General features: G+C 56.6%; 1 protein-coding gene across 1 annotated transcript; it reads left to right on the top strand.

Moving 5' to 3' along the window:
- The first annotated feature begins 5,453 nt into the window (after positions 1-5,453).
- Positions 5,454-8,779, top strand: LGALS1 (galectin 1). The gene is made up of 4 exons (XM_029953804.1): positions 5,454-5,560; positions 6,789-6,868; positions 8,129-8,300; positions 8,582-8,779. The coding sequence occupies exons 1-4, from the start codon at positions 5,552-5,554 to the stop codon at positions 8,726-8,728; spliced, it is 408 nt and encodes a 135-aa protein (XP_029809664.1). The 5' UTR covers positions 5,454-5,551; the 3' UTR covers positions 8,729-8,779.
- Positions 8,780-11,569: the final 2,790 nt, after the last annotated feature.

The raw sequence follows: 11,569 nt of genomic DNA, 5'->3' as shown, positions 1-11,569 counted from the left end.
GATGTATGCGTGTGGATGTCTTCGCCAACCCAGAAGCTCCCCAAACTCTCTATTTTAGCAATTTTTTTTAAATGGAGGCTTCATCACGTAGACATGATCGATCATAACTCAATCTTCAATTTCTCCCTGTTTTCTCATTGGATGATGAGGGATGGGCTCAAAGTTCAAAGCTTTGAACCATGGCTTGATCCTACCCAGGAGCCCACAATCATCATCAGAACCAAAGACCCAAGAAATTCCAAGGGACTTGGGAGCTCTGTGTCAGGAACCTGAGTCAAAGACCAAATATTAAAACAAAAGATGTTCCCAGAACTTCCATCCCTTAGGAAATTACAAGGCTCTTAGGAACACTGGAAAGACCTGAGGTCAGAGACCAAACATACATTTCTTATTATGTCATACACCCCACGTTTTATTTTTATTGTTTTTTAATGTTACTTTATTTTTGAGAGAGACAGAGCAAGTATGTCCTGGGGAGGGCCAGAGAGAGAGAGGGGAACAGAGGAACCCAAGGGGGTTCTGTGATGACAGCAGAGAGCCCAATGTGGGGCTCCAACTCACAAACCGGGAGATCATGACTTGAGTCAAAGTCAGGTGCTCGCCTGAGCCAACCAGGTGCCCTTCCCCAACTTTTAATCCAGAAAAAATGTGTTTTTTTCATGTTTATTTATTTTGAGAGAGAGAGCACAACCAGGAGAGGGGCGGAGAGAATCCCAAGCAGGCTCCATGCTGGGCCACCCAGGCACCCCAACTCCCCAAGCTTTAGTTTAGAGAAGTTTCAAACCATCAGAAATGGTCCCGGAAGGGCATAACGAACTCCGATGTCTCCTATACCTGGAGTCCCAGTTGCCAATACCTGACTGATTTGCTCCATCACCCCTTTGGGTATTTTTACATTTTTTCATTGATTCATTTGAGAGTACTTTGCAGATGTTAAGACTGTTTACCCCAAATCCTTTAGCTTGACGCTCAGGGCAAGGACTAATCCTGGATTATGGCCGCGCAGAAGAGCAAGGGCGAGCTCCGAAGCCATGTCCACGATCACCCCAGAGCCCAGATCTGGGACGATATCAGTGAGCCACCGAATTAGCCGCCATGGAAATCTCCTCATTCCAGGTTTGTCATGGGAAAGTTTCCCTTAGTTTTAAAATGATTTCTGTTGATGAGGCGCCTGGGTGGCTCAGTCAGTTAAGCATCTGACTTTGGCTCAGCTCATGATCTCATAGCTCCTGAGTCTGTGCTGATGGCTCAGAGCCTGGGGCCTGCTTCCAATTCTGTGTGTGTGTGTCTCTCTCTGCCCCTCCCCCGCTTGCCCTCTGTCTCTCTCTCTCTCTCTCTCTCTCTCTCTCTCAAAAATAAACTTTTTTTTAAAGTTTTTTAATGATTTCTGTTGAATTTTTTGTTACTTGCCACCCCCAAACTCTCCTGATACACAGTCCCCAGGCACATTGTAGAAAACAATAAAATGCACCCGCTTCCCGTAAGTCCCACATTAAATAAATGGGAGGGGGGCATTGCTATGCGTCTCCAAAGTATTTTTACACGTTTGTTTGAGACATTATTTGGCTATGGGGATCGATCTAAGGTGGGAGTGACCAACCTCTAGGAAGACTTGGACACGGTTCTAAAGTAAGAAAACCCACCCCAAGAAAATTGTTTCCAAATGTTTCCATTTTTACCAGTACCAGGTTTTAAGCTTGAACACAGTAAAGGTGGATTCCTTTCAGCGTTGCAGTTGTAGTATTTTGGAGCCAATACGTTTTTCTCAAATATTTTCTAAGCTCTTAAAAAGCTCTCGGCTTCCTGTGAGTCTATAATTATGTCAAAAGAAAAACGTTAAAAAAAAAAAACCCATAAAGACTCATGCCTGAGCCCTAGAGAGCTAGTGAAGGGCAGGGCCTCAACCCCACCCAGACCTCATAGGAGAGGAGAGGTGGTTCCCCAAAGCCGAGTGAGGGTCTGTAATCAGAAGGGGGACAGACTCCAGGTGGGAAGGCAAGTGACAGAAGCCCCCTGTGTCTGGGGCGGTCACTGTCTGGGCAGCAGACAGGCGGTAAAACGGATGAGCGAGGTAAGTGGGGGTTTTAGGAGTGCCTGAGGTTAGGGGCACCCCCCTCATGGTCCTTTCTACCCTTCATGGAAAAGGAGGAAAAGATCTGGCTCCGCAGAGGGAAGGCCCTTCAGCGCTGGCTCCCAGTGTGACCTTGGCCAAGTAGGCAGCCTCTTTGCTTGGTTTCTGCATCTTTACACGAGGGAGCAGATCAGGTGCGGAATCTCTGGGGTCTTTTCTTGCTCTGACTTCTAGGACTTTGGACCCGGCTCTGGTCACCTCCACCGGCCACGGCCACGGCCGATCCAGTTGCCTGAGGGGTGTGGATGGTGTTTCAAAGCACCTGGCAAGCCTCCCTGCTATGTGAGTTGGAGGAGGTAATGCCTTCACATGGGCAGAGCAGGGGAGGGGCGGGCAGGACAGGGCGGGAGTCGGCAGGCTGGGAAGGGCCGCACTGGCCTGTCCAGAGGTGCTGAACTCCCTTCCAACAGCAGCGGCCACGGTCCAGCCTGTAGAGCTGCCCATAGGATGGAGAATTCCAGAGAGCTGGCTGCCTCTGCAGAGCAGTGAGGGAGGAGGAGAGCTCCCATGGTGGGCGGCCTTGGCCTTGAGGGTGCAGAACAGAGAACTAATGTTGAGCCCCACACACATCCCCTCTGTAATCCTCCAACCATTCAGTGAATGCTCATGTTCCCACTTTCCAGGCTTGGAAGCAGGTTCGGGGAGGGCAAGGCCCTTGGCCGCAGTCACAGCCGGGCAGCTCCCGAATTAGGACTCGCCTCTCCTGATTCCGACCCCAGCTTCAGTTCAGGGCCCCGAGCGGCAACCCTGCGCGGTGCACCCCAGCTGGCAGCCACGAGGCAGGGGGAGGTGTAGATAAAATGAGATAACGCATGAAAGCAAGGCGCCGGGCACAGGGCCTGGCAGATAAGTGGGTGCCGCCACCACCAGGAGGCCCCGAGGACTGGGTGTGAGCTCAGTGGAGCACACAGTGCACCTTGTCTCTGCCCCATCCAGGAAAACCGTGACCCGTGTTTCGCGGATCCTGCTCCAGTGTAGGCGGGCAGGGACTGTTGGGGGTAAGGTGGGGTTAAGAGGAAGACTTCCCAGAGGTGCTTACCCCCAGTAGGTTAAGCTCAGCCTAGGAAGAGACAAGAAGGAAGCTAAAACCTTCTGAGATTGTGGGGAGGGGGAAAAAATTCCCACCCTGCACTAACCTTGTGTAGGAGAGCAGCTTTTCACCTCCCCACGTTACAGATGGGAAGACTGACTCGGGGGACGGTGTGGCAAGGCTAGGACCAGACTCCAACTCCCCAGACCCGCAAAGGGGCCTCCCTGGAGGCCTATTCACCATGCCATGCCAATTCTCCTCCAGCCCTCAGCTGGCCAGAGCCTGGAGAATAAAGCAGCCCCTCGTCCAACAGCGAACGCTTCCTGGTGCCGGGCCTGTCTTCCAGGTCAGGGGAAGCTGGGAGCTTGATGCCCCAAGAGCTTTGCTGCTGGGCTGGAACTGCCAGCCAGACCCCCGGACAGCAGCCACGAAAGGACTGTGCCCGAACCGCTTCTGCTCCCCAGTCTAGGACTCCACAAACGCCCCTATTGCTTGACCAGACAGGGGTGTCTGTGGCCCTGGGAGGGGAGGCATACAGGAAAGGCCGAGGAGCTGGCTCCACCCTCCCCCCCCTTATGTTGAGGTTTAGAGGAAGCCTTGGAGGAAAAACCAAAGCAGCTCTGGTTGGTTTCGGAGACTTGGTCTTGGAGGAGGGGTGAGGGGCTTGGACAGGGGGAGGCCTGTGTCAAGGCCCAATGCACTGCCCCCACCACTCCTCCTGGGCCAGGGGTGGGCTTTAGTCATCTGGAGGAAGGTGGGGGGCTAAGGAGGGCAGGGGGAGGGAGGCAGCAGAGGGCCTGGCCTCCAGACGTGAGTAACTCGTGGTCCACATCTTCCTGCCTCTTCAGTGCTGGGTCTATTTCAGAAGGGACATGGGAATGTGGGGAAGGAGGTCCCAAAGACAACTCTTCGAGTAAGTCCCCCACTTTTGCCTAGCGCTCCCCATCCTCCTCTCTCCTCCTGGCTCCTGGGTATGAGGTGGGCACCCCTCCCAATCCACCCTCAACTCTGTTGCTACAGTGATCTTCCCTGTAGCTCATGTCTGTCCTCAAGACTCACCTTCCCTGTAACCTTCTATGGCTGCCCAGCACCCTCAGTTACAACAATGGCCAAGCCCCTTAAAGAGGCCCTTCATGATCCAGGTACTGTTGGCCTCCTGGCCCCATGCCCCATCTTTCCCCGACATACCCCAAAACTCCAGCCAAGCCCCGCTGCTCACTGTTAACGGTCTGAGCCTCTGCTGGCGCTGGAATGCCAGGCCCTCCTTCTTCATCCGTCCTTCAAAACCCACCCTCTTCACACCCTGGACTGTCTCCACTCCACCCCGGTGCTTGTTCCTGACTCTCTTTAGAGGCAGCATCATAGTACTCAGGTTCATGGGCAGGTCCTGCCCCAGCAGTGTGCTACCTGAGAGCAGGGGCTGGCTGGAGTTCACCTTTGAATCCTCACAGCCCAGCACATAGTAGATGCTTAATAAAATATCTGCTGAATGAACAGAGAAAGAAAAGGCTGTGCTTAGCCTTGGAGAGAGGGATGGGAAGAGAGCAGAAGGGGAGGTGCACAGAGTGGGGACCCCCCCCTTCATCACCTGGCCCACCCCGCGCCCCCTCCCAGGCCTGACTCTCTCAGGCTGGAGACTGTCAGGCAGGGGCTTTGGGAAGATCCCCAGAGGCCCCTCAGGAGAGCTGAGGCCTGAGGCCTGAGCCCCGTAGGCAGCGACAGGCCTGGCACCCGGCCCAGCCTTTCTTTAGCGCTAGTGAGAAGCCTAAGCAGCCGCCACAATCCCTGCTTCCGGGGGAGATCCGGGTGGGGCCAGGGCCCTGTGGTTAATGGTTCTGGTCTCTCTCTGCAGAGGCTGTGCAGGGCGGCCACGCCCTGGTCCCTGTTAGGGCAGCCTCGACAGCCCCAGGTCTAAATCCCTGAAGGACCCCATATCCCCTCAGCCATCTTCTCTGGGTTCCCCCTGAGCTCGGCCTGCTGGCCCGCGGCCCCCTTCCCGCCAACTCTCGTGCCTAACTCATCCTCAAACTATTTTCCGTTGGCTTCCCCCAATCCCTGCCACAGCACAATTTTTTGGTGGGGGGGTGGGGAGGGATGAAGGAGAATGGGAGGTGGAGCCTGGACCCTGGGGGCGTGGTTAAAGAAGAAGGGGGTTTGCTACTCTGATTGGTCACCTCAGCTCCCGAAAGGCTTCAAAATGCATTGACTCCGCCTCCAGTGGGGCCCCCTTTCCTGTCCTGACTTGCAATTGGTTGGGCGCCCAGGGGGCGGGACTCACCGGGGTCTGGTCCCGTTAAAAGGGTGGGAGCGGTCCCGGGGACCCATCTCTCCCGTTGAGCCTTGAGACAGCTGGTGCCGCAGTCCGCAGGAAGGTCCTCCTGTCCTCAGTCATGGCTTGTGTGAGTGCGGGGACCCCGCTCCAAGGCCCAGGGATGGCGTGGGGGCAAGACAGAGGAGAGTGGGGTCAGATGATCTGGGTTCTAGTCCCCAGGGTGTGGCTTTGAACAAGTGGCTTCTCTCTTCTGGGCCTCAGTGGCCACGTCTGTAAAATGGGGGTGGGCGCCATGGTCCCGTCCCCAAAGGCCTTCTCTGGCGTAAGACTCATCTGAATTCCTCCAGAGTCTGACAGCACAGTTATATCTGCCAAGGTTGGACATTTTGCAGCTCCTTGATAAGTAGGAATGAGAAGGGTGTGGCCAACTGGTGGGGTAGGGAGGCACTTTAAGGACGCCCGAGCCGCTGTCCCTTTCCCCCTCCTCCACTCCCAAGAGCCTCCTGTCCCCTCCCCCTCCTGCAGCTGTCCCCAGTCACTGGGCCAGGGCAGAGTCATCCTCTGCTCCAGAGAGCTCTGCAAAGTCGCCAGGATCTGAGACAGGCGGCCGCGAGGGCGCCTGCCTGGGTTACTGGGTGGAGGGTCGTTCTGTCCTGGCTAGTCGGGTGGGGGCTGGGTAAACCGCCCCCCAGCTCCCCATGCTGGGAGATGGGTGCTAAGGGAGAGGGAAGGAGGCAAGTTCTTCCAAAGGCCCCAAGGGAAAGGGTTCGCGTCTCTGGCAGAAGGAACGCTCATACCCGTTAAGTTGTGTGCTCAATCTTGCTATTTCTGAGCCAGCCAGGCTGCTGCTGACTCTGGCCCTTCGCCACTCTCCCTTCCGCAGAGGGGCCTGGCTGCGCTCCTTAGGGGCCTCCACTCCAGCCCCTGCGCCTCTCTGCACAGAGGGGCTTCAAAGGGGTAGCCCCGGGCCGCTTCCTTTCCAACACAAGGGCAGACCTCTCCATCCCCCTTCCTTTGCCACCAAATCGCAGTGTCACTCACTCCGAGTCGGAGCCTCTCCATCTATCATCTCCCAGGCCACTCGAGATCCAAAATCCTCAAGCGGAACCGCAAAAACTTTAGATCTTGGCCTCTACGACTTCAGTCGCGTTATAGATAGGAGATGGACCCGGTTGAGAGCAGGCATGTGGCCAGGACCACACGGAGAAAGAGTCTAGAACTTGCTCCAGATTCCCGGAGCTTTCCGCCCGCAGGGTCAGAGGATCCGGGGCGGGGACGACCCCACCCCGCTGCCCCACCCCCGGGGCACTGCGTCCTGTCCTCTAACTCGGCTGGTGGTGGTCTCGTCTATGCAGGGTCTGGTCGCCAGCAACCTGAATCTTAAACCTGGGGAGTGCCTCAGAGTGCGGGGCGAGGTGGCCCCGGAAGCCAAGAGGTGAGGGGGTGCAGATGGGGGACGGGGGCAGGCGGCAGCTGCCGGGCCTCAGAACCCGAGGGTCAGACCGAGCGCGTCTGGCAGGGGCGTGGCCGGCCAGGCCCCGCCCCTCCCTCCGGCTGCGAGGGGCTGTCCTCGGTTGCGTTTTCTGAGTGAGTCACTTCCTCCGCAGGGTCTGGACACCTCCAGTAGGGTCGCCCCCTTCCCTCCCCGCTGGGGCCTCTTAAAAGAAACCATCTGCGACCTCGTCATCTACCTTGGCTGGCCCTGCCCCCACTGTGGGCGGGAGACGAGGCCGCGGCGAGGGGAGGGGGACCGGGAGAGGGAACGAGGGGGTGTCACCCCGCTGTTGGCCTTCGGAGGTCCCTCTTCCCTGCGGTAATCACTCACCCAACCTTTCATCCCTTCGGTCCTTCCTCCATTCATTCACTAGGCCAGCTGCCTAGTTTCTCAGCAGACATGTGACCTTGGACCAGTCCTCCAAGCGCCCCGAGCTTCTGTCTTAGCCGTCAGTGCACGGAGCAGGGAGGTACTTGGGCGGAGGGGACATGCTGGATCTCTCAGTGATGCTGATGATGACCAGCTGACGTTAGAAGGAGCTGCACATTTCGCGTGCACTGTCCGTTTCATTCTTACCCCACCCCCCACCCCGAGGTAGGTATCGCTACTGTCTCCCCTCAGCAAATGTATTATTGCTATTATTTTTAAAAGCCTATTTGGGAACGTGAAACAGTGCGTGCCAGCGGGGGAGGGGGAGAGAGAGAGGGAAAGAGAGAGAATCCCAAGCAGGCTCTGCACTGTCAGTATGGAACCTGATGCGGGTCTGGAACTCATGAACCGTATTATTATGTTTATTTGCCCCGCCGTCATTGAGCACCTACTGTGTGTCATCATGCTCAGCCCCAGGGGTGCAAAGATATACGAGCCAGACAGGACACTTGCCCTCCCAGAGGTCACTGTCTGGAAGGAGTCTCTGCCCTTGACCAAAGGGACACTAACATGGAGAGTCTTGGCTGTCCGCACACCAAGACCCTCAGCGATCCTTCCTGTGCTGGCCCCATCGTGCAGATGAGGAGACTGAAATCCACACAAGGACAGGGACTTGCTCAAGCTCACACAGCAAGGAGGGGGCAGGGCCAGACCTAGAGTCCAGGTGTCTTGCCACCCGGCTCAGTGATAGTGCCCTGAGTGGCACGGACCGGTCAGTCTGAGGGGGCTGCCGCTGGCCAAGGAGGCCTCAATGCCCGCTGCTCCCCCCAGCTTCGTGCTGAATTTGGGCAAAGACAAGGACAACCTGTGCCTGCACTTCAACCCTCGCTTCGAAGCGCATGGGGACGTCAACACCATCGTGTGTAACAGCAAGGACGCGGGGGCCTGGGGCGCGGAGCAGCGGGAGACCGCCTTCCCCTTCCAGCCTGGGACCGTGGTAGAGGTGGGCTGGGGCCTGGGGGCAGTGGGCGGGCTTTAGGGGCGGAAGATTTAGGTCCCACCCTGCCCTCCGTGTGCCCTCCCCTCCCCTCCCCTGCCGCGTGATGGCCCCGGAGCGCCAGCCCCTCCCCCGGTCTCAAGAGCCCCGCCCTTGAAGTGGGGCTGTTGTCTGGGGTCCCGGAGGGAGGAGCTCTGGGAGGACCCAAGACCTGCAGGCTGTGACGGCAGAGCCCAGGCTCCTGCTGCGGGGTCCCCGCCACTCACTGCCCTTCTCTACCCGCCCAGGTGTGCTTCTCCTTTGACCAGGCCGACCTGACCATCAAGCTGCCAGATGGACACACAATCAAGTTCCCCAACCGCCTCAACCTGGAGGCCATCAACTACATGGCCGCCGATGGCGACTTCAAGATCAAGTGCGTGGCCTTTGACTGAAACCAGCCAGCTCGTGGCCCCTAATAAAGGCAGTGGCCTGTGCTCTCCCTAGCCTAGCCTCGTGTGTGTGTGGAGGGGGGGGGGGCAAGAGGGATTCCCCAGGCTCCGCCCCTTCCTTCCATTCCATTCACTTCCTTGGTGCACACCTCCGAAGTGCCAGGGACCTTGTCCCCTGGGTCCCCAGGGCCGAACAGGGCGCTCAGTGCATAAGTGAAGCCCAGTCACGGTCTTCAAACAGCTCCCAACCCAATGAGCCCCAGCACACAGTAGGCGCTCAAAAGATGTTGAATAAATGAAACCAGGGGGAAGGAGGCATGGACAGACTGATTCGTGCCATGGTATCTGACAGGGAAGGGGGGTGCGGGGGGACCATCACTGAGGCTCCTCTCATTTGCTTTCATGGGCTAGAGAGAGATCTGGTTCAGAGTGCGGCTACAAGCTGTGTGGCCTTGTGCATGTTAACTGACCTCTCTGAGCCTATCAGAGCATAGTCTTAAAGATTAAGAGATGTGTGAAGCGGGGCATGTTTAATGCCTGGCGGGTGGGAAGTTCGCTGGGCACCGGTTTCCCATCCCTGCAGCACTGCTACCTCGTGGGATGTTCTTACCCCAAAGTGAAAAGGAGGAAGGTGGTTCTGCATGATGCCAGGACCTCCAGGACCCCCATGGCCTGTACCTGGCCCAGCTGAGCCCTGGGGGGCTCCCCAGGCATCCCAGCGTTGTGGCCCCAGGCCACAACCCCCAATGCTGGGGCTTAAGGACAACCGGGATGCTAGTCTGGGAACTGCTGGTTCCTGGGCAGGACCCTCATCCCAACTCTGGGAAAGATGGGCTTGGGCAATGGGCTGGGTCATTTTTTTTTCCATTTTTTCCCTCTTTTTCCTAAGTTTATTTTTAGTAATCGCTACACCCCATGTGAGACTTGAACTCATGACCCTGAAACCAAGAGTCACATGCTCTTCGGACTGAGCCAGCCAGGCGCCCCTGCTGGGCTGCTTCCATAAGAGGAGGACCTGGGGTGTGGTGTGTAGAGGGGACATGGCAGCCCCCCCCCCCCGCAGAGCAGAGTTAGCAAGGTCCACTTGCAGCTTAGCCACCAGGTCCCCAGAGGCCTCCAGATGCACAGTCCATTTCTTGCAGGGCACAGGAATTCGGGAAACTCACCGGGCCTGAGATGAGGTTTCCACGAGCGAGCCTCTCTTCTCTTGGTTTCCAAAGAGGACATGTCTTCCAAGACCCTCCAGGCTCTGTCACCCCATTGGACAGTGTTTGTTTTTTAAAAAATGTTTTACATTATTTATTTTTGAGAGACAGAAACAGCACAGGTTGGGGGAGGGGCAGGGAGGGAGGGAGACACAATCCCAAAAGGGGTCCAGGCTCCGAGCTGTCAGCACAGTGCCTAATGCAGGGCTCAAACTCACAAACTGACCTGAGCCAAAGTCAGATGCTTAACTGACTGAGCCCCCCCAGGCTCCCCAGGCCAATGTTGTAATTCAGCCCATCACACTTACTTTCATAAGTGATGGGACCTGAGCTGGTGGCCGGGCCACCCTGCAGACCGACCATTCCCCAGCACCTCTTCCTTTCTGCCCCCTGCTGCAGGCCTCTACCTCCCTGAGAGACAGCCCCCAGAACCGAGCCAATGTTCTGAAAACTTAGAATCAGAACCTCAGTGTGGGCTCCCCCAAAACCCTGGGGCACTATCCCTTGAGCTGTGTGTGTATGTAGGGGGCAGGGGGACGCAGGAAAAGCCTGGCAGATTCTGTTCTCCAGGCAGCGCTGGTTGTAGGACTCTGGGTGGCACTCCTCCACCCCAAGACTTAGTTTCCTTATCCGTAAAATGGGGGTCCTTATTTGTACCGGAACCCTTTTGGGTGGATGATTCCCATCTCAGTGGGTCCCCTAGGGAGCACATCCCTATAAGAGGGCCCCAGGGGAATGGAGTGCACAGGTTGGAGGCTGCCATGAGGCACACCCAAATGTCCGGGCTCTCCTGGGGCATCCAAGTGGCCGCCTGGGAGAAACAGCTTTGGAAGCTTCACTGGGGTGGGGCGCCCTCTGCTGGACAATGAGGAAAGTGTCTCTAGGACTGCCTTTTTCTGGTCCTCACAGTTCGGTGGCTGATTCTCCCCAGTCTCACCCTGTATCAGCTCTGGGAGGGACTACCATGGGGTAGAGGAAAGCCCCGGGACAGACAGAGACTAACACCACTGGGTTTGGAGGAAGGAAACTGGGTTCGGGATCAAACCCCAGGTCCGTCACTGTGTGCCCTAGGATGGGTTGCTAGACCTCTCTGAACCTCGGTTGCCTCATCATCAAATTGCACACACATTTTCCTATCCACCCTGTGGGATTGTTGCAAGCATTAGCTAAAATACCTTAAAGAAACGCACGGTGCCTGGCACACAGTAGGTGCTCAGAAAACATAAAAATGATTTCAAGGAGGGATGCCTGGGTGGCTTAGTCGATTCAGCATCTGACTTCGGCTCAGGTCATGATCTCACGGTTTGCAAGTTTGAGCCCTGGGTCAAGCTGTAGCACAGAGCCTGCACCCTGTTTGGGATTGTGTCTCCCTCCCTCTCTCTCTCTGTCTCTTTCCTGTTCACTCTGTCTCTCTCTCCTTCAAAAACAAATAAGCATAAAAAACAATGACTTCAAGGAGAAACCAATTCAAGGAGTGGTAGGTGCTTTAGATCATGAGCTGCTGTAAAGGGCTCTCAAGTTTTGGAGTCTGGTGGGGTACTAGTCCCTCGTCTCCTCTCCCGGGGGCAAGGGGACCTGAAATGCCCTGGGGCTGGGATGTGGAGAGCCACAGTGCCTGCCTGAGGTTGCAGGCTTCACT

This window comes from Suricata suricatta, chromosome 10 (genome assembly GCF_006229205.1).
Source record: "Suricata suricatta isolate VVHF042 chromosome 10, meerkat_22Aug2017_6uvM2_HiC, whole genome shotgun sequence".
NCBI classification, from domain to species: Eukaryota; Metazoa; Chordata; class Mammalia; order Carnivora; family Herpestidae; genus Suricata; species Suricata suricatta.
The sequence above is the reverse complement of the archived record's forward strand: the minus strand, read 5'-3'. Positions and strand labels throughout refer to the sequence as shown.